The sequence below is a fragment of the Gorilla gorilla genome, chromosome 12 (assembly GCF_029281585.2).
Source record: "Gorilla gorilla gorilla isolate KB3781 chromosome 12, NHGRI_mGorGor1-v2.1_pri, whole genome shotgun sequence".
Taxonomy (NCBI): Eukaryota; Metazoa; Chordata; class Mammalia; order Primates; family Hominidae; genus Gorilla; species Gorilla gorilla.
Window position 1 is genome coordinate 108,554,717 of NC_073236.2, and position 21,156 is coordinate 108,575,872.

At 44.9% G+C, this 21,156-nt stretch overlaps 1 protein-coding gene across 5 annotated transcripts in view; it reads left to right on the plus strand.

Annotated features, from left to right (window-relative positions):
• XDH (xanthine dehydrogenase) overlaps positions 1 to 18,227 on the plus strand; it is a 163,251-nt gene extending 145,024 nt beyond the window's left edge. For all 5 annotated transcript variants that reach the window (XM_055378822.2, XM_055378823.2, XM_055378824.2 and 2 more), the window contains 12 exons: positions 2,326 to 2,517; positions 2,718 to 2,863; positions 3,611 to 3,692; positions 4,227 to 4,322; positions 4,939 to 5,067; positions 5,739 to 5,813; positions 7,820 to 7,872; positions 10,245 to 10,359; positions 11,148 to 11,213; positions 12,875 to 13,063; positions 14,731 to 14,907; positions 16,539 to 18,227. In XM_055378822.2, coding sequence (XP_055234797.2) covers positions 2,326 to 2,517; positions 2,718 to 2,863; positions 3,611 to 3,692; positions 4,227 to 4,322; positions 4,939 to 5,067; positions 5,739 to 5,813; positions 7,820 to 7,872; positions 10,245 to 10,359; positions 11,148 to 11,213; positions 12,875 to 13,063; positions 14,731 to 14,907; positions 16,539 to 16,589 — 1,371 coding nt within the window. In that variant the 3' untranslated portion in view covers positions 16,590 to 18,227. The remainder of the gene's footprint in view (positions 1 to 2,325; positions 2,518 to 2,717; positions 2,864 to 3,610; positions 3,693 to 4,226; positions 4,323 to 4,938; positions 5,068 to 5,738; positions 5,814 to 7,819; positions 7,873 to 10,244; positions 10,360 to 11,147; positions 11,214 to 12,874; positions 13,064 to 14,730; positions 14,908 to 16,538) is intronic.
• Positions 18,228 to 21,156: the final 2,929 nt, after the last annotated feature.

The following is a 21,156-nucleotide window of genomic DNA, read 5'->3' on the forward strand; positions in this document are numbered from 1 at the left end:
TCACAATATGGCAGGGGAAGTAGATGATAAAAGAAACAGAAACACAAGTTGATAAAGTACTAGGGAAAGCAAAAGTAGAATTAATTGAGACATAGAAAAATCATTTAGGATGAGTAAGACTAAAATTATCAAAGACACATAAAGCAACTTGTGGGAGAGAAGAGAGTACCCATAGGGAAATAAACCAAAATAAAACAAACAACAAAAAAAGAAAGCTGCCATTGATCTTTCCAGAGAGATGAGATATTACAACTTAAAGAAGGAACAGAATGTTACTAAAATGGAGCAGTCAAAGAATAAAAATGAGCTCTCATGAATTGACACTATGAAAGCAGAGGGGTTCAAAGAAACTTGACAAATCTCCCAAAAATGGAAAACAATGTGAAAAAATAGAGAAAATACAAAAAAATTTTGAGGATCAGTTCAAGAGGTCCAAATCATAGACATTTCAGAAAGAAAGAATGGAAAAAACAGAGAAGGGGAAGCTATCAATAATTCAAAAAATTTTCCAAAACTGATGGGCATACACTTTGGGATTAAAACAGCCCATATAATAACCAGCACAATGAAAGAAAATAGACCTATGCCAGGTTATAATGTTATGAAATTTAGAAACCTGAGGACAAAGAGAAGATTTCACAATTTTCAGGAAGAAAAAACAGAACTCTCCAAGAATTGGAAAGGCATTGATTGGACTTCTCAATAGCAGGAAGCTAGAATGTACTAGTAAAATGCCTTCACATTGCTGAGAAAAACTGGAAAGCCTACTTCCAAATTAGGATTCTATATACAGCTGAATCATTAATTAAAGGTGAAAGTAGAATAAAGACATTTCAGACATGCAAGGTGTCAAAGATGTTCCTCTTTGTGTACCCTTTCTTATGAAGATATTAAAGGATGTACTCCAACAAAATGAGGGAGTAAAATTTAAAAAGGGAAAGGCATGGAATCTAGGAACAGGGGATTCAATATGGAGAGAGGTGAAGGGAATCCCTGGGATGAATCCCTTTACCCCTTTGGATCCCACTGGGGGATTTAAGATTTAAATCCTTAGGTAACAGCTGAATAGCAGATCTAGTGGGCAGCCAATTTAAATTGGAGTAGGCCAGATGGCTCTAGGATAGAAAATCTGATGTGCTTGAACATGTTGGAAGCAGAGCTCAGGAGGGAAAAGAGAAAATATATTAGGAGCAGATTTTTAGAATTGGGGAAAACTTTAAGTTGGCTTAGTAATAAGTACATACAAAATGAAGCAGATGAAAAAATAAAGACAATTATTAACTCCAGGGTGAAAAAAAATATTATCAAGAGAGAAGAAATTGTAATGTAACTACATGGTTCAGCTGTAAGTAATGTTTATAGAGTTATAATATTAAATTGACTATTGATCTGATCAAAATACAACTATACTGGGAAATAGGAAGCTGGTAGGGGTGAGGGCTGGAGGGAGGGAGCTAAGCCAAAACTAAATTCTCCTTTTCCATAAAAGAAAGGCAACCTAAAAGTCTAAAACTGAAAAAGTCAAGACATAGCAATGTAGCCACATTATCTAGAGATGTATAAGTTTATCTAAATAGCTGATAAATGATAAGCTATGAGAATTGTAAGTAGTTGCTTCTGGAGACTAGAAGGAAGGAAAGTGGAAGAGGCTACTGTTTTTCATACCATGACTTACAGAAGTATGGGACACTTCAAACTATTTGCAGTACAACTTTCATGGCTGTTTTCATAGTTTTCATTAACTAATTTACAATGAATTTTTAAAAGTTAACTGTTTTCAAAAAGAGGCAAGTGATTAGTTCCAACTAGAGGCTCTGGAAAGAATTTCTCCACAGAGGAGCTGAATGAGGGGACTAGTAGGTGGATAAGGTGCAGTAAAGATGCTGCCGCAGGCTGGGCTCATGCCTGTAATCCCAGCACTTTGGGAGGCCAAGGCGGGTGGATCACGAGGTCAGGAGATCGAGACCTTCCAGGCCAACCTGGTGAAACCCCATCTCTACTAAAAATACAAAAATTAGCTGGGCGTGTGGTGCGTGCCTGTAATCCCAGCTACTCAGGAGGCTGAGGCAGGAGAATCGCTTGAACCAGGGAGTAGGAGTTTGCAGTGAGCCAAGATCGCTCCACTGCACTCCAGCCTGGTGACAGAGCGAGACTCCATCTCAAAAAAAAAAAAAAAAAAAGATGCTGCTGCAATATCCTGGGGGAGAAATAACTTGGGTGCAGAGGGGAAAGGCAGGCAATGGTTACAGCCCTCAAAGTTCCTACTTTGAGGAACCAATGAAATCAGTACACTGTTCTCTCCCATTTTTGTTTCCTGTGCTTCAGATTATGGAACGAGCTCTATTCCACATGGACAACTGCTATAAAATCCCCAACATCCGGGGCACTGGGCGGCTGTGCAAAACCAACCTTCCCTCCAACACGGCCTTCCGGGGCTTTGGGGGGCCCCAAGGGATGCTCATTGCCGAGTGCTGGATGAGTGAAGTTGCAGTGACCTGTGGGATGCCTGCAGAGGAGGTAAGCTGAGAATTTGGTAGCACAAGTCAGAGTGGTTTAGACTACTTCGGGGGACAGCGGCTTTGTATCTTGGGCATCTCCCATGGGGGCAGATGACAGGCATGGGCTGCTGAGGGGGTTGGAAGCTTAACTTTAGGTTGTGCCCTGCCCCCACAGTCTCTTGCCGCCAACAAGGCCTCTGTATCTCTCTCCTTGGGAAGGTGCGGAGGAAAAACCTGTACAAAGAAGGGGACCTGACACACTTCAACCAGAAGCTTGAGGGTTTCACCTTGCCCAGATGCTGGGAAGAATGCCTAGCAAGCTCTCAGTATCATGCTCGGAAGAGTGAGGTTGACAAGTTCAACAAGTAAGCACTAGGAGTAGAAGTCCAGTTGCTCTTCTGGGTTTCATATCCTACAGCCTTTCTGCTGACCCCCATATAAGAAGCTAATAATTCAATGGATAACTTATGAGACTGCTGAGTTTGCCAACTCATTCACAGCCATCTCTTTAAGATCTTATAATGATCTTCAGTCCGGGGCAGGTGGGCTCAGAGCCTGCAATCGGTGTCATAGCCTGTCAGTTTTGGTTCATCTTTACATGTTTGTAAACCTTTGGGCACGCCATATTATAAAGAACACTGGCCTAGGACTAACACATCACAGTTATGCACCTGCCTCTGACACTGATCTATAAATATGAATTTGGGAGTCCCTGGGCCTCGGTTTCATCATCTGAAAAGTGGGCACAATTGGGCTGGCTCTGTCTTCCTCACAGAGTTACTCAGATAATTAAATATAAAGCACAGAGAAGGCTTTATTATTGTCAGTGAGGCACAGTGCCTCCTGGAGATGATGACAGCCCAAGATTACCAGGGCACTCTGACCCAGTACGGGTTGCACTCAGGGAAGAAGAGTGTTGACAAGACCCCCTGGTGAGGGCTGTGCACCAGCTGACTGTTCTCATCTTTGTCTACATTATTGGGGCATAGTTCCATTATTGCAAGACTATATGGGCAACCCCAAGGATGTCCTGTTTTGATTTGAACATCCAAAGATGTTCATGTCCTCAATATGGTAGAGAAGGTTCTATAAGAATATTCCTTTTTCTCTAGGGAGAATTGTTGGAAAAAGAGAGGATTGTGCATAATTCCCACCAAGTTTGGAATAAGCTTCACAGTTCCTTTTCTGAATCAGGTAATTGCTTTATAGAATTGTGTCCATCTCTGCTGGACTGGGACCCCATTTCCCCCTTGTTTACAGTATTGCAAGGGAAATTTTGTTGTCACTGGTAACAGGGCTTACTGGAGGAACTCTTTGCTGTTTAAATGAAAGTCGAACTTGCACAGTCCTATTTGTCCAGTAGGTCATGGGCAGTGAGACTCAGAGATCTGGGATCAACCTCCAGTTCTTACCTTTCCTTACTATCGGACTGGAGAGAGCTACTCTTTTTTTCTTGTTCTGTTTCTTCACTTACAGAGTGAGGACAGATATTTGACCTATTTCCCTTTGAGAACAAGAGAAACAGAGAGAAACATATGAAAACCTTCTGCAAACTACTGAAGTGCTATATAATTAAATCATGAGATTCATACTGCCATAATTTTTGTCTGAGGTTTACATCCAAAATGCTGCTGGTTCTCTTGTTCCTGGGCTCCATACGTTTGGTCCCAAACCTTAATGAGTTGGAGTTTACTGAATTTTGTGTCTGGCATCCTTCTCTTTCCCTAGGCAGGAGCCCTGCTTCATGTGTACACAGATGGCTCTGTGCTGCTGACCCACGGGGGGACTGAGATGGGCCAAGGCCTTCATACCAAAATGGTCCAGGTGAGCAGCCCTCTCTGGCAGTGTGGTGTCTGTTGTTAGAGGAAGTGGTATAAGAAATTGAGCAGTGGGACCTATCAGAGCAGAAGCAGGCCCGGGGTCTGGCCTGGCCCTGTCGCTTATGTCCGTGTAGCCTCGGGCAAGTCTTTTCCCCCACTTGAACTCAGTTTCCTCATCTGTGCAAAGGAGTTGGCCAGGTGACCTCTGAGGACATTGCTATTACCAACATTCTCAGTGTGTGAGGCGGGCATGCTCTGTGTGTAAAGGTCGTGAGTTTCCCACATTCCAAGACTCCTCGGAGTGGAGTGAGGACAATGAGCTGGATTAGAGTCAGCACATCTGCTTGGCGCATGGAGACTGGCCAGATTGGATCTTTCAAAAAGTGAGTGTTAGTGTAAAAAGGCACTGTTTGTCAGTTTATGAATTTTTTATCCAACCGAACTCCATCAAGTGCTCCTTCAAATTCAGCCAGATGTAAGGACATCCCAGACAGTGAGATTAGAGCTTACAAAATTGTTTTCTTGCCTGTAACAGTGAATGTGAATCCTGTCTTGGGGAGAAGGCAGCCAAGCCCCATGATAACCCCTTCCCTAGAGGGCAATGTCTTCTCTTTTCGCAGGTGGCCAGTAGAGCTCTGAAAATCCCCACCTCTAAGATTTATATCAGCGAGACAAGCACTAACACTGTGCCCAACACCTCTCCCACGGCTGCCTCTGTCAGCGCTGACCTCAATGGACAGGCCGTCTACGTAAGGAGCCCGTGGGAGCCCGCAGAGCAGAGGGCCAGCCCAGAGCTGTGGGCCTGGAGAGTCTCCCTGGGTGGGAGCTAGAAGGGTTCCTTGCAGGCTCTTTGGCTCTGGCCAGGCCTCTGGCTCCCTTATCCAGGAGGATGCTGTTTCTCCAAACCTCAAGCTAAAAGAGAGGCCCAAGAATCATAATCACTGCCCTCAAAGCTGGGAAGGATGAGTGCAGGATGGGGAGGTGAGGATACCGAGGGAAAGCAGAGGCTTCTGGAAATACTCCCTGGTGCTGGAGCTAGCAATAGGACAATGGGCTGAAGCTGAAATTTGATTATAGAGTCAGGTTGGCCACACTGGCTCCTCTGCCATATGGGGGATATAATCAAACAAGGAGTTTGAGGGAAGAAGACACCTCTCTGGGGATCCCTCAAACATTTCGCCCTCTGTCAGCCTAAGAATTGAGTCAGGAAGTGCTCTCTAAGCAGGGACTAGTGGTGGCCCTATTGGCCAGGTCCTGTGGATTCTACCCTGGGCCTTGATCATTCTGGAGTGGGTGGCCAGGCTGTCTGAGTGGCACCCTGGGTACAGCATTGCTTGGAGCTAGCCTTGCTGGGGCCCTCGGGTTTTGCCTGGGCTACGGAGGACTGATGTGTCTGGGGTGTGGGGGGTGTTTACTTTAGGCGGCTTGTCAGACCATCTTGAAAAGGCTGGAACCCTACAAGAAGAAGAATCCCAGTGGCTCCTGGGAAGACTGGGTAAGTCTGAGTTGATCCAAGTCACTTTTGCAAAGGAGAAGGAAATTGACAGCAGGGCCTCCGTTCCGAATCCGAACAAGTAATAGGAGACAATATTCTAGTCAGAACAGCAGAGAGAAGTTGAGGTGGTTTGTGTGATTTTACAGGATGAATAAATGCTCATCCTGGCTGGGTCCTTTCTCTATAGCTTTCATCATTGAGGGAGGTCATTTGAGGGAAGTTTTTGATCCTGGATCTTGACAGCCTTGTGGGAATCAGGGTTTTCTTTGCCTGAGCCTGAGAGGATGGGTGCCTGCTGAACATGCCTCATCGGATTGTCTTGACTCAGCGGGACTGCTCCCACACCCTGCTTGTCCCAAATGAGCCTGGTTTTCCTCAAATCTCCATCTCTTGAGTCTGAGTCTACTGAGATTCCCTCTGTGACAGCGTGGGGAGAAAACATCACCCAAGGACTTCTATCATTCCTGTGATTTGGGGAATGACAGAACAAGCACTTATAATAAGAATGAGCCCAATTCTCTGACTTCTACACCAGTGTCCTGAATGTCAGAAATCTCAGAGGGAAGCTGCAAGGGAGTCTCTCGCAGGTGGGAGGCTGTGGCTCCTCCAGCAGGCGGAAATATCAATGGCAGCTCTGCATCCTTCCCCAGTATTGGAGTGGTAGAACTGGGCAGAAGAGTAACACATCAAATGTGACTGCACATAAACCAGCTCACTGCAAATCTTCCTCAATAGATTTAAAGAAAACATGCCATTTTTCTCAGACCCACTCATTTTACTATGCCTTCTATGACCTCTCCATACCACTTGTACCAATAGCACATGAAAGTAGCTTGATTGGTAGTTGGGTTTTAGCATGGATTTATCAGGCAGTTTAAATGTTTTTAACAACAGTCCCGACAACAATATTCTATCATCTGACCTGTGGATCTGAGCTTTGTCTTCAACCATCAGCCATGTAGACCAGTGTGCCTGGTAAACAGGTAACCCCAATAAATGAACCACAGTCACCAACACATACATACACATGCGCACGTGCACACACACACAAATGCACACAAGCATGCGTGCACACACACATTATGTTAAATGACTAGTGCAGGTTTTAGGCCCAAGTCTTTCTCTCCAAGCCTTAGTTTTCTCATCTGTAAAATGAGGCTAATAATAGTATAGGTTTTCTAGGGTTGTGAATATAAGTAAGATAATGTATGCAAAGTGCTAAATAGTGTGTGTGACACAGTAAATCGTTTGCTGGCTGCTAATGATGAAGACACAAATTATATCAAGTACAACTTAAATCTGAGTCTGTGCTAGTGTTTGGGGATACCAAAAAAGCACATTATATAGTCCAAGGGATAGTTTGATCAACAGGAAAGCGTATGTAAAAGCACAAGGTGAACATGTGAAGTACCACATGAGCACTATAGCGTGTTGCTTTTATAATGGCCAGTTAGGGAGAGTTCACCAAGGAGGGGAGAATGGAGGGCAAGTTTGAGTAGTTGTTGAGGGAAGAAAAGGATTTGCACATATATAGAAGAGGAACCACATAAATAAAGGTGCAGAGGTGTGGGAGATGGAAGAATTGAGAGAGGTTTAGCTCTTGAGTGTGGCTGGGGTGGCCATGGTGTGCTGCAAAATGCCAGAGAGACTGTGGTCCTTAACATCAGGCATTTGCTCTATAGGCAATAAGGAGCCATGGAAAGCTCTAGAGTAGGGTAGTGACATGCACAGTGTGGTATGTTAAGATGGCCACTCTGGCTGGGCTGGGGAGACAACTCAAGGGAGGAAGACCAGTTAAGAGGTGACTACAGTGTTCCAGGCTTCAGATAATGAGGACCTGGTGCAGGTGGTGCCAGTGACAATGTGAGGTAAGGTATGGAAATGGGAGTCACTAGTAAAATGAGTTGATTGGCTTCCAGAGGAGGTGAGCTCCTGAAAGCTTAGTGGCAGGTCAGGGTTCCTGAAAACCTCACTTCCCCTGCCTCATGGCCATCTCCTCTCCTCAGGTCACAGCTGCCTACATGGACACAGTGAGCTTGTCTGCCACTGGGTTTTATAGGTAAGTATGGTGTTGTCCTTGCCCAGCTCATAGTGTGATGTCATCCTAACCTCACTGGTCCACTCCAGCACCGAATCCTGCCAGGCTATGGTCAGGAGAGAGCAGCTCCACTTATCTCTTCAACAGACTTCCGCTAATTTCAGTCTAAAGATGCTCTAAAATATGTGGAATGGCCACACTGTGTGCCAAGGGGTAAAAGCACCAGCTGTGTGTCAGAAGACCTGACTTCTAGTTCTGGTCTCAGGGTGCACCATTTCACCTGAGGAAGTCAGTGGTCCTGCTGAACCTGTTCCCCTGTTTCCTCATTGATGACGTATTGGGGCCAGTACCTAACCATTCCTCCCTCAGTGTTCTCCTGCAGAAACCAGGCTGTGTAGTGTTTTGAGTTAGGCATTGCTGTTAGCTATGCATGCTTCTTTGTACTGTGTGTGGGACTTTTTTATAGAATGAGAGGAGGATTTAGAGCACGTGGTCTTGTTACAAAATGCAGAATACAGTGGAACCTTATTAATACAGGGAGATTTTCAAGAGAGTGTATGACTTCTGCAACTTTAAATTTAGTAGCAGCATGAATAGCTAGAGACCCTGCCCATCTGACTTAGCAGCTGTAAAAAGATATGATCATATTTACTGTCAGTCATCTTATTTTAGCCGTCTCTGGGAAGTTTAACTAGGACCTTTTCTTTCACAGATATTTGGAATATTTTCTTTCAATATATTTGGAAAATAATTCAGTGTTTCTTTAAAATATCATGTCTGAATGTATGAATATATAGATGCATAAATATATACGTATAAACATTTCTTTGTATGAAACATTCATTTTCCGTATGTATATGAATATATATATGAACATATATATGTTAGGCATATATATGTTTATACATATAAGGCATAAACATATATACACACAAAAAACATTTATATGCCCTATATATGAACATATATATGGCTAATATATGTATAGATATTACACTGAATACATATGCCTTATACATATATATATATAAGGCATATATCTGTATAAACATATGTACACACACAAAACACTTCTATGCCATATATATGAACATACATATGGCTAATATATGTATAGATATTACACTGAATATATATATGCCTTATATAAAGCATATATATATGCCTTATACATATATGTATATACATATATGCATATACATATATGCATATACATATATGCATATGCATATATGTATAAGGCATATATATATGTATTATACATATATGTATAAACATGTATACACAAAAAACATTTCTATGCCATATATGAACATATATGTGGCTCATATATATGTGTATAGATATTACATTGAATATATATGTATAAGGCATATATATGTATAGATGTGCATATATATATATGTGGTGAAGAAATGTTTTGCCAGTGCTTTCTAGGTTATTAATATCTGACCTACACATACATAAACACATTTTCTCATAAATTCCTATTACATTTCTGGAGTTCATGAAACTAAGGTTTTATAAAGGTGAAACCAGAGGAGCATGGTGAAAGCAGAGGTCAAAGGAATTGGTGGTGGTTTTTTCTGGGAGAAGCCTTTTCCCTCAGCCCCATATTGGTTTTGTTTTTGTGCGGATCTGGTCATATCAGCTCATGTTATTCCTGTGTAGTGTATAGAATAACACAGAGTCAGTGTACTGTAAACTCTAGGTATGTGAATACACATGCACAAATGCATAGATATACACATATATGTATATGACTCAGGCAAAAGTGGAATTGTATAAGGTACTCCAGATTGAAAATTTTAAAAATGTATAAGGGAGCATTTGTTTCTATTCGTATCATTTCCCTCAAATCATTTGTTGAACTTTCAAAGGGACCAGCAGGTGGGGAGTGGCCACTTAAAGATGCACCCAGGTTAGCATGAGATACTGATCTTATTAACTGTCACCTTGAGAAAGTAAGCAGGAAAACTTGTGTGAACAGTCTAAGAGCCACCACAGGCAGAACCTTCAGTCCTGAAGACCTTGGATTCTAATTCAGTACATCCTTTGGAGTGTGACTTTCATGTCCTTCGTGAGCCCAGATGGATCTGTTACCTCTCTTTCTACTGTGCAGAGGCTAGCATGGTACTAAACACTGCTAGGCTGTACAGAATGAGTACAGAAGGGCTACTGGCAAAATAGAGGAGGGCCCAGAGACAAAATGTTCTGGAATAGCTGGGTTTCGTTAACAGGTTCAAATTGTTCAAACCATGGACTTTTTTGGAGAACAGCTGAATGCAAAAACTTGTGGTGTTTAAAGATGTTGTGGGTCAAGCTGTGCGTGCATAGGGAAGGGGGTGTGTTCATGTTAATACATGTGCAGTATCTTCTCTTTCCCCTCCCAGAACACCCAATCTGGGCTACAGCTTTGAGACTAACTCAGGGAACCCCTTCCACTACTTCAGCTATGGGGTGGCTTGCTCTGAAGTAGAAATTGACTGCCTAACAGGAGATCATAAGGTAAGAAGTTTGCAAAACTTTAGTACTTAGTGGGAAAGAGAAGAGAAACAACTGAGTTGTAACACCTAGAGCTGATAGAGACAAAATTTCTGGTTGGAAAAATAATGCCTTCCATTAAGGTTAGGCAAACATCCTATAAAGGGCCACAGAGTAAGTGTTTTAGGCTTCGTGGGCCATACAGTCTCTGCCTCAGCTACTGAACTCTACCATTGAAGTGTGACAGCAGTCATAGACAGCTTGTAAACAGATAAGTGTGACTCTGTTCCAATAAAACATGATTTATAGACACTGAAATTTGAATTTGAATTGAATCTCATACAATTTTTACTTGTCACAAAATATTCTTCTTTTTATTTTTCCAGTTATTTAATAATGTAATTATTAGCCTACAGGCCCCACAAAAACAGGGGCGAGTTGGATTCAGCCCATGGAATATAGTATATTGACTCTTTTGTACGTGATCTACCCAGAGTCAAATTCAAAGCCCCAGGTTTCTGGGACCCTATCTGACTACTCATGTATGAATGTGTGTTATTCCCAGTTACTGAGAGATCACTGCTGCTCCCCACCCCCTACCCGGCTGCTACAAACTCAGACTCCAGCAGGGATGGTGGCAGCAGAGATTTGGTGGGAACATCAACACTTCTGCCTGAGCACACCCAGGGCTTTCTGCTTGGGAACATACTCTTTGGTTGGCACTTGTAGTCTGAGGGTCACCATGAGTCATCTGTCATATTCCAAACATCTTTTCCTCCTCTAACTTCTTGTAATTTTGCTGTCTACTCTAGAACCTCCGCACAGATATTGTCATGGATGTTGGCTCCAGTCTAAACCCTGCCATTGATATTGGACAGGTGAGGCTCAGTGGGACCAGGGTGGTGACAGACTTGGCCACCGATGCACCCCATTCCCCTCCTGGGGCCACCTGCCACAACATGTTGTCCAAGTTTGCCTTCAAACAGGCTGAAACATGGAACCTAGGGAGTTTCCCCCAAAGTAGAATTTAGATTGGTGATAGTCCAACCAACCCTCAAGGCAGAAAGCAAATTAATATGGGTCAACTTGGGAAGGGCACTCACAACTCAAAAACAAGATGAGAAATGGGGAAACACGGCGTGCACATGTGAACGTGCACACACACCCAATTTGAGTGTGAGCACAACGTAGAATGGGGATTGAGTTTGGGATCAATGCTCAGACAGTGGGGTCTGAGGTCAGAAGAGTTTTCTGTCTTCTCATTCCTCTTCCACCCAGGACAGCTTTTGTACCCCAGGAAGTAGATGCTGCCAAACATGGAGTGGTGGAGGGCCCTGGGAGCAAAACACAAAGGTTATGCAGAAGTAGTAAAGGGAGGTCCCAGAGAAAATCGCTTTAGGAGTATATGGGATTACTAGGAAGAATAGGTGAAATAGGGCTGGGCCCTGTGGCTCACACCTGTAATCCCAGGACTCTGGGAGGCCAAGGCAGGCAGATCACCTGAGATCAGGAGTTCGAGACCAGCTTGGACAACATGGCAAAACTCCGTCTCTACTAAAAGTACAAAAATTAGCTGGGTGTGGTGGCATGCACCTGTAATCCCAGCTACTTGGGAGGCTGAGGTAGGAGAATTGCTTGAACCTGGGAGGCGGAGTTTGCAGTGAGCCAAGATCGCACCATTGTACTCCAGCCTGGGCGATAGAGCAAGACTCAGTCTCAAACAAATAAATAAAATAAAATAAAATAAAGAATAGGTGAAATAGGAGAAAACAGAGGAGGAATCAAGAATTCGAGACTGAGCATCTGGTAGAAAATACAAATTGTAAAATGGACAACTACTGAGTATACGAAAATCTGGCCATTAGTCAGTCTGTTCATTAATTCATTGAACAACCATTTATGGTCCCCTACTGTGGCCAGGCACCAAGCCAGGCACTGCAGACCCAAAGGTGATTGCCAGTCGGTTTCTTTTCTGAATGCTCATTGAGGTATGGTAGTGCCCCATGTCACGCTTCTGAGCGGGGGGCTGAGAGAGCAGATGTGTGGGCCTGTCTAGCATGGCAATTACCCTAGGAGAGACCTGTAAGCTGAACTGCAGTGGGGGCACTTTCTCCTAGAGGACAGGCAGGAGTGGGCGTTCAAAAAGGCTGGAGGTAGGTCTCAAAGAATCTACTATCGAATAAATCCTCCTGTGAGCTTGCTTCTTAGCTTTGGCTCACCATTTCCCCAGTAGCAACATGGAAGGAACATCTCCATCTGCACTGCGGCAGGTTGTAGTGGGAAACGTGCCCACCAGCGTGACCTTCCTAGAATCACTGACCTTCCATGTTAATTTCTTTGCTCTGCCTGAGCCAAAGCCTGGCAGAAGTCCGGATAGGTTATCCCAGTGCTGAGGCAGGAGCCAGGTAAGCAATACAGGGCAGTTTTAGCTACATTCCAGGCCGCGCTGCAGTTGGCGCTTTGTGTCCATTGTGGCAAGTGGTAGCTGTCCTCAGGGAAGAGGGCGGCAGGCTAACTGTGCTCTCCATCCATCCTGCAGGTGGAAGGGGCATTTGTCCAGGGCCTTGGCCTCTTCACCCTAGAGGAGCTACACTATTCCCCCGAGGGGAGCCTGCATACCCGTGGCCCTAGCACCTACAAGATCCCGGCATTTGGCAGCATCCCCATTGAGTTCAGGGTGTCCCTGCTCCGCGACTGCCCCAACAAGAAGGCCATCTATGCATCGAAGGTACCATTGCTCTGACTCTGTGCTGTCTCTTCTGATCTGCCCTGGGGGAGGCCCCAGCGGGTGATGAGAGGCCTCAGTGACCCACCTGGTGGGACTTCAAAGGGCATATCTTGAGGAGGGAAGATGGTTTGACACTGACCTTGGTAGGGGCAGTGGGATAGTTGGGCAGTCCTGCTTGAGAACCAGTTAAATTGGGTTGAGGAGAACACCTTAGCATGGTCTGAGGCCCACTTCTTTGGGTGAATTTAGAGGGATTCCTTCATCAAATCTTCTCATTTAAATCCTGGCCCACACCCATATCTCAGGTGTACGTCACTGGTGCTTGATCCTAAGAGATGATTTTACAGGTACAGCATTGCTATGGTCCAAAGACAATCAGCACATTCACTGCCAATGGGATAGCGCCTTTGTACACACTCTTTTACCTCCTTCAGTTGCCAATACTCGACCTTAAGACTTGATCAGGCTGGGTGCGGGGGCTCATGCCTGTAATCCTAGCACTTTGGGAGGCCTAGGTGAGTGGATTGCCTGAGCTCAGAAGTTCTAGACCAGCCTGGGCAACATGGCAAAACCCCATCTCTACTAAAAATAAAAAAAATTAGCTGGGCATGGTGGGACACGCCCGTAATCCCAGCTACTCAGGAGGCTTAGGCATGAGAATCTTTTGAACCTGGGAGGCAGAGGCTGCAGTGAGCCGTGATTGGACCATTGCATCCCAGCCTGGGCGACAGAGCGAGACTCTGTCTCAAAAAAAAAAAAAAGACTTGGTCAGATGCCTCAAGGATTGTGAATAACTTGTCTTCTATTTCTTCCTTATCTCCAGTAAGTGTGAAAAAATGGTTGAAAATTGATTTAGCTGATGCATATAATCCTAGTTTGAAGAAGGAAGGCAACTAATCCTTGGTAACCAAAGAAACATCCATTTGCTCCTCTCGTGGTTTACTTTACCATAGTGGGTGGGGAAGCTGGGACATATTGTGACCCTTGCCATTGACTGTCATACTTTACCGTGCTTGGGAATTACTGGGGCCCATGATAAAAATGCGCCTTTCTGGGGCCCAAGCCTAGAAATTTTGCTCCAATAGGTGTGGCTTAGGGCCCTGGAACATGCATTTTCAGCAAGTATCTTTAGTGATTCTGATATAGGTGGTCTCTGATCTATACTTTGGGGGGGAGAAAAACCAACCTATGCTAGAAAATGTTTTAATTCCTGTTTGTTCTTGTGCCTATAATTCCTGCGGATGCTGTAATATGACTATGGTGCCTGTAAATGTTGGTGTCAGAGTTGCAGGTAGACTCTTCCCCTCGGCTAGTGACTGAGGAAAAGGTTAAAACTCACGTCAGATTTTGTGGTCTGTAAAATACAATTACCGAGTATAACTTTAAATGGTACATTATATGTGCATGATGTCATCAGAGAAAATTACATGAGTGTTCAAAGAAATATGTCCATGCGGTCCAGTCATGTACTAGCTTGATTGTTCTTAGCCCCTGATCAATTCTGACTGTGCCTTACTGCTGTATTTGGTGTGGCTCCCATCAGTGCTTTCCTGGTGCCACCAGCCTTCCTTGTGCAGAGTTTGCTGCCTGGCCTCCTAGGTCCACTTGATGATGTGGAGGCAGGACCACCTGCCTGAGCCCCTGCCCTGTGCCCTGTCTGTGTTCAGGCTGTTGGAGAGCCGCCCCTCTTCCTGGCTGCTTCTATCTTCTTTGCCATCAAAGATGCCATCCGTGCAGCTCGAGCTCAGCACACAGGTAATAACGTGAAGGAACTCTTCCGGCTAGACAGCCCTGCCACCCCGGAGAAGATCCGCAATGCCTGCGTGGACAAGTTCACCACCCTGGTATGATGCCCCTCAAGCATCCACTCAGTCCAGGGGAGGCGAGGGATAGGCTGGCAAACTGCAGGGAAGGTTCTGCACAGAGGAGAGGTGTTGGGCTCTCTCTTAACCAGGCAGCCTTGCATCAATGGCCACCCTTCATTGTGCATGGTATGAAGCACACACTCGAACTTGCAAGAGAATAATGAGAAACCTCCTTAAAGCTATAGCTTGTAGCTGGGCCTCCTTAGAGATGGGAGGAATGTGTGGTGCACAGTCATAACTCACAGATTTTATTATTTTCCATCTAGATAAGGATGATGGATGAAACTCCAGAGAGCCTAATCTTTAGTATGAGTCAGTCGCTAGCATTTTTTTTTAAATTTATGTTAAGGACACTGTATGAATATTGGGGGGATGGAGGGAAAAAGAGGAAATAATTAATTAGATCAACCACATTTGTCCTGTGATTATCATGTGCCATTCTGATACTGGGGACACATAGATGTCCTTGAGGACTTTGCAACCTTGAGAAACCAGATGATTCCATTATAGGGTGATTGATTACTGCCTTGGAGGTGTATGTGGCAGAAAGTAGTAGAAGAATTCCATAGTCATTGGAATCACTTTAAGAAGCACCTATGTGATACTTGTAGTTGGCAATGCCTAACAAAAGAAGACTTTGCTAGGATGGTTGCTTCTGCTTTGGGGATCTCAGAACCAGCCCAGCCTCTGAGTGGTGCTGAAGTGGGCTCTGTACCGTGGCTTTAATTGCCTTTGCAACTGCAACCTGTGTGGAGTTAGCAGGACTGGGTTTTTCCTGATACTCAGGTGGGGCTTCCTCTTTTTAAAATTCAATATGCTTTTTGGATTTATAGGTAAAGTGGGTACATGTGGTCCCAAGTGGGGAGGGCACAGAGGAGCCCCAGGGGTAGACAAATCCACCATCCCCAGACCTCAACACAGCAGGTGAAGGAGGCATGTGGGTCCCCATTCAGGTCTTCCTTGGGTCTACCAAAAGCTTTAGCTATGGAGTGAGAACTACACAGACCGTGTGGCACTCCCAGGCAGTTAAGATGCCCACATCTGTGCAGCAACCTACCCACAGCTCAGAACCTTCCCACTATGGCTCCCAATGCTGACAATCACCCAAACCCATTTCCCTGAGAGGAGTGGGTGGCATGGCTCCCAAAAAGCTCCCACAGTTTGCAAGGCGAGCTCTTTGCCATCAGTCTGATGCAGAACTCAGTCATTTTCGTAAGCTCTCTGCGGCCCCAGACCTGAAACAAAGATCCGTTTCTGTGTTACAACATACCAGCGATTTAAAAATTCTTGCCATGAATTTGCATGAGCAGCTGATTCTATGAACTTTTTAAGGACTGTGAGTTTCAAAAGGGATCGCATCTGTATTGTTTGTCACCATATCTCCAAAACCTAATAGAATGCCTGCCACGTGGAAAGTGCTCAATGAAAATAAATGAATGGCTTAGGAAATTAAGGATTCCTGCCCTGAGGCATTCTCAACAGCTGGGCCTGCAGAGTGGTGCTTGGCCTTGGAATGATGGTTGGCAGTGGTGGGAGGTGAGGTATGCAAGAGAGTGGGAGGAGCATGATCAGCAGACCCTAGCAATGAGAACACTATCATTCCTTCCTAGTGTGTCACTGGTGTACCAGAAAACTGCAAACCCTGGTCTGTGAGGGTCTAAAGAGAGAGTCCTCAGCAGAGTCTTCTTGTGCTGCCTTTGGGCTTCCATGGAGCAGGAGGAACATACCACAGAACATGGATCTATTAAAGTCACAGAATGACAGACCTGTGATTTGTCAAGATGGGATTTGGAAGACAAGTGAATGCAATGGAAGATTTTGATCAAAAATGTAATTTGTAAACACAATGATAAGCAAATTCAAAACTGTTATGCCTAAATGGTGAATATGCAATTAGGATCATTTTCTGTCTGTTTTAATCATGTATTTGGAATAGGGTCGGGAAGGGTTTGTGCTATTCCCCACTTACTGGACAGCCTGTATAACCTTAAGTTCTGATGGTGTCTGTCCTTTGAAGAGGATTCCCACAAACCTCTAGAAGCTTAAACCGAAGTTACTTTAAATTGTGTGCCTTCCTGTGAAAGCCTTGCCTTCAAACCAATGAACAGCAAAGCATAACCTTGAATCTATACTCAAATTTTGCAATGAGGCAGTGGGGTAAGGTTAAATCCTCTAACCATCTTTGAATCATTGGAAAGAATAAAGAATGAAACAAATTCAAGGTCAATTGGATCTAATTTTGTGAAGCTGCATAAAGCAAGATTACTCTATAATACAAAAATCCAACCAACTCAATTATTGAGCACGTATAATGTTCTAGATTTCTTTCCCTTCCTCTTTGAAGGGAATATTTGTATTCCAAATACTCTTTGAGTATTTACAAAAAAAGATTATGTTTAATCTTTACATTTGAAGACAAAGTAATTTCCACCTAGAAATGATGCTATCAGGCCTGGCATGGTGGCTCACCCCTGTAATCCCAGCACTTTGGGAGGCTAAGGCAGGAGAATTGCTTGAGCCCAGCAGTTTGAGACCAGCCTGGGCAACATAGAGAACTCCTGTCTTTAAAAAAAATTTTTTAAATTAGTTGGTCTTGATAGTGCACGCCTGTAGTCCCAACTACTTGAAAGGCTGAGGTGGAGAGATCATTTGAGCTCAGGAGGTTGAGGCTGCAGTGAGCTATGATTGCGCCACTGCACTCCTGCCTGAGCAACTGAGCAAGATCTTGTCTCTGAAGAAAAAAAAAGAAATAAAAATGCTGCTATCAAAATCAAGCTCAACCAGAGGTAGAAGAGCCAAGAAGCCTGGGTTCTCATCCTAGCTCTGTCTCTTCTGTCTCTATCTTTGTGATCTTGGACTGTCAATTCCCCTTCCTGTGATCCATTTTACTGCAAACATAAGGGTTGCAATAAAGGGTTGTCTCACGTCTTCTGCTTTAAAAGCCTATAAATATATGACCTGAAAACTCCAGTTACATAAAGGATCTGCAGCTATCTAAGGCTTGGTTTTCTTACTGTCATATGATACCTGGGTCTAATGAACTCTGCTGAGATCACCTCAAGTTTCTGCGGTTGGTAAAGAGAACAAGGGAAGAACAAACATCCCTTTTATTGCTCCAACAGGTGATTTAATCCCTACATGGTGCCGGGTGGACAATGTGTCACTGTCACATGCCTTCACTGTATAAATCCAACCTTCTGCCAGAGAGAATCTGTGGTTCTGGCCATGGAAGGAGGATAGTGGAAATGATATAGTTGGACTGGTGCTTGATGTCACTAATAAATGAAACTGTCAGCTGGTTGGCGTGTGAAAAATGCTTATTAATTATCATCACACCAAATGCTAGTATCTTCAGTATCTTGGCCAGCCTTCATTTCTTGAGAACACACACACACACACACACACACACACACACACACACACACACACACACACACACACACTTTCTTACAAAAATACCTCTCCAGAGTATCCTAGATATGCTGGTTGTTGTACAGCATGGTCAAAGTAGAAGAGCTTTAAAAACTAAACGAGTGTTTACACTGAGATCCAGGTCCATTTCAGATGATTTTCTGGGATGTTCTGGGACAGGGCCTGAGATCTGTCACTTGTTTTTAGTGAAGCTCTTGGGGTGAAGCAGTGACACAGAATTCCCTTGTGTGCTTAGGTACCAAGGTGAGAGTAGAGTGGTCATGAAAATCCAACAAGAAAGTGCTTTGTGAACTAGAAATCACTGTGCTATTCACAGGCATCGGCATCGTCCATCTGAGACACCTTGCCTTGCCCTGTTGTCTTAAAGTGCTTCCAGTCTATACGGTGAGATGTCTTGGTCTTTTTGGTGTTGCACGAGGAATGCAGTCAACACTGCCTGCAGTATGGCCTGGAACCTGCAGAGGGCAGTAGAAGATTGAACAAGGGGCAATATTGTCCAGGTGGCCCAGCAGCATCGCATTTGTTAACCATTAGGTACTGATTTAGGTGGGATCTCTGCGTAGACCAGATGTCCTCGGAGGCTTCCCCAAGAGCTGAATTCAAAGCTGACTTAGGGTTTTAGATTGACAAAAGTCTCAAAGGAGCTCTCCAAAGACATGGGTCAGCCGTGGGAGTCTGAGCTCCAGATGAATGGCTAGCAAGGGGAAGGCAATTCTTATTTTCAGAGTATCTGCAACTTGCCAGGTGACAAGGTGAATGCTTTACCTACAGGGTCTCATTTAGTCTCCCAGTGGTTTTACCAGGTAGGTCCTTTAACCCCTATAACCGCATGAAGGAGAAGCCCTACCCCTGACCATGCTGAGGGCTTACTCAGAGACATTTACTCCTAAGTGCCCACCAAAACCAGCGGGCAGCTCCCTTACAGGCCAGGAAACCTGGTGTGTACTGGCAGCCACCTGCCTGTCAGAGTGGACAGTTGCTAGCCAGGCTCACGGATGCGGATGGAGGCACCAGGATGCCCACCGTTTCATTTATAGGCAGGCTGAGGATTCTTTTGCTGGCACGGCCAAGGTACTGAGTTGTCATCAGGGCAGCTGATGAGACTCCCCTTACTCCAGAGCTAGGTGGCTGGGAGGCTGGGACAGGAGGGCAGGACAGAGGTTGTAGGAGGAACTCTGGGCAAGGGATAAGGACAGAAATAGTCTTAGCTGATTGATTTATGACTGAGAACATCCCCGAACCCATGGTATTTTTATCTTTTGCGGAGGGGGAGCCTGGAAACCTGTCCATTTGCTGCCTATTTTGGATCGTGGGACAAGATGATTCCTGACATACAGCTTCCTTAAACATGAGGTCACCCTGGTGCCCCCCCAGGCCCAGGAGCCTGCCCTTTTGTTTTGTTTCTATCCTGAACTGGGGGAGTACGTGTTCCTAAGGCAGGAGACAGATCCTGTGACAATCTTGTCACCTGAAACAAATCAACCCATTGATGGAAGTGGAAATGTCAGGCACTGCCCAAAGGGATTCTGGCGTCATCTCTGTCCTTGAACTGTCCTGCTCTGGCTTGCACAACCCCCCAGGCCAACTCAGCATCCCAGAGCTGGAAAGACCATCAAGCTCAATCTCTGTATTTTAGAGAGGAGAAGCATAAGCCCACAGAGAGAAACTGACTCGCTCAGGGTCCTACGGCCCTTTAGTGGCACAGTCAGACTGACAGCAAGGCTGCCTGGTTCCTGGTCCAGGCTTTTTAAAACTTAACCATACACCATTAGTCAACTGAGCCTTCTATTAGGAAACCTGTGGGTCAGGCAGCTGGGGTATATGACAGAAATCTAGTTACACTGACTGGGAAGAAGACAGAGAGAGCAAGCTTGAGGCCCAAGATAAACACTGGTGAGGAGGGTAATATGCTTGTATGCCTATATATGCCTATCTGCCTGTGCTCCTGTCACAGGATGCTAAAATGGGATTCTTTCCTCAGCCCCACAGATGGGAAACAAAACAATGAGTGCAAAAACATCCCCTCATTTCAAAGAGAGATGCTGAATCTAAATCATCTGTGCAAGACTTGCAGCGAGATGGCTGGAAACTAATTTTGCCACCATTAACTCCTCATCTACCTCAAGAGTTTAAAAGATTGAAGTACAGAATTTGAGAGATTGGGAAGCAAGGTTTTCTTTGGAGGTAGCAAACCATGCATTCTCCCTGCCAAACAGGAGACAGTGTGTGTGTGCGTGTGTGTGAGAAAAGGGGGTCTCGTGGTAAATGAGATCTGCTTGGGAAGCTGTGGTTGGATTAGACTGAGGCATTAAGGTAGTGAGAGGAAGGGGATGAGGGCCACAGGGCAAGGATACCAGTGTGGCCACACTGGAGGGAGCCACCACCCAGGAGGACTTCCTGAAGGGTGTCATGGAACCCCAACAAACAATGGGACCATCTGATGCCCCAGGATCAAAATAGCCTCGGGCTGGCTTGTTCCAGTGTGGCCCATGAGGAGTGCCCACACATCCTTGCCCTGGCTCCTTTGTTCCAGTTTAAATTTCCCCCTCTCCCCACACCTTTCAGTAGGGAAGAAGGTGAGCCCAAGAGTGAGACCCTTTTCTTTGAGCTCTGAGTGTTAGTGGGAGGGAGCTTAGGAATGGATACACAGGCTGCAAACGTTGTACTGATGAGCCCGTGCATCAGCCCTCGGAGCATAGAGTCTGAGTGGCATGTCATTTGCTCCTATCTTTCCGTCTCCATCACATCCTAGCAGATCTGATCCCCTGTTCAGCCAATTGCCCTTATCTGTGGGCT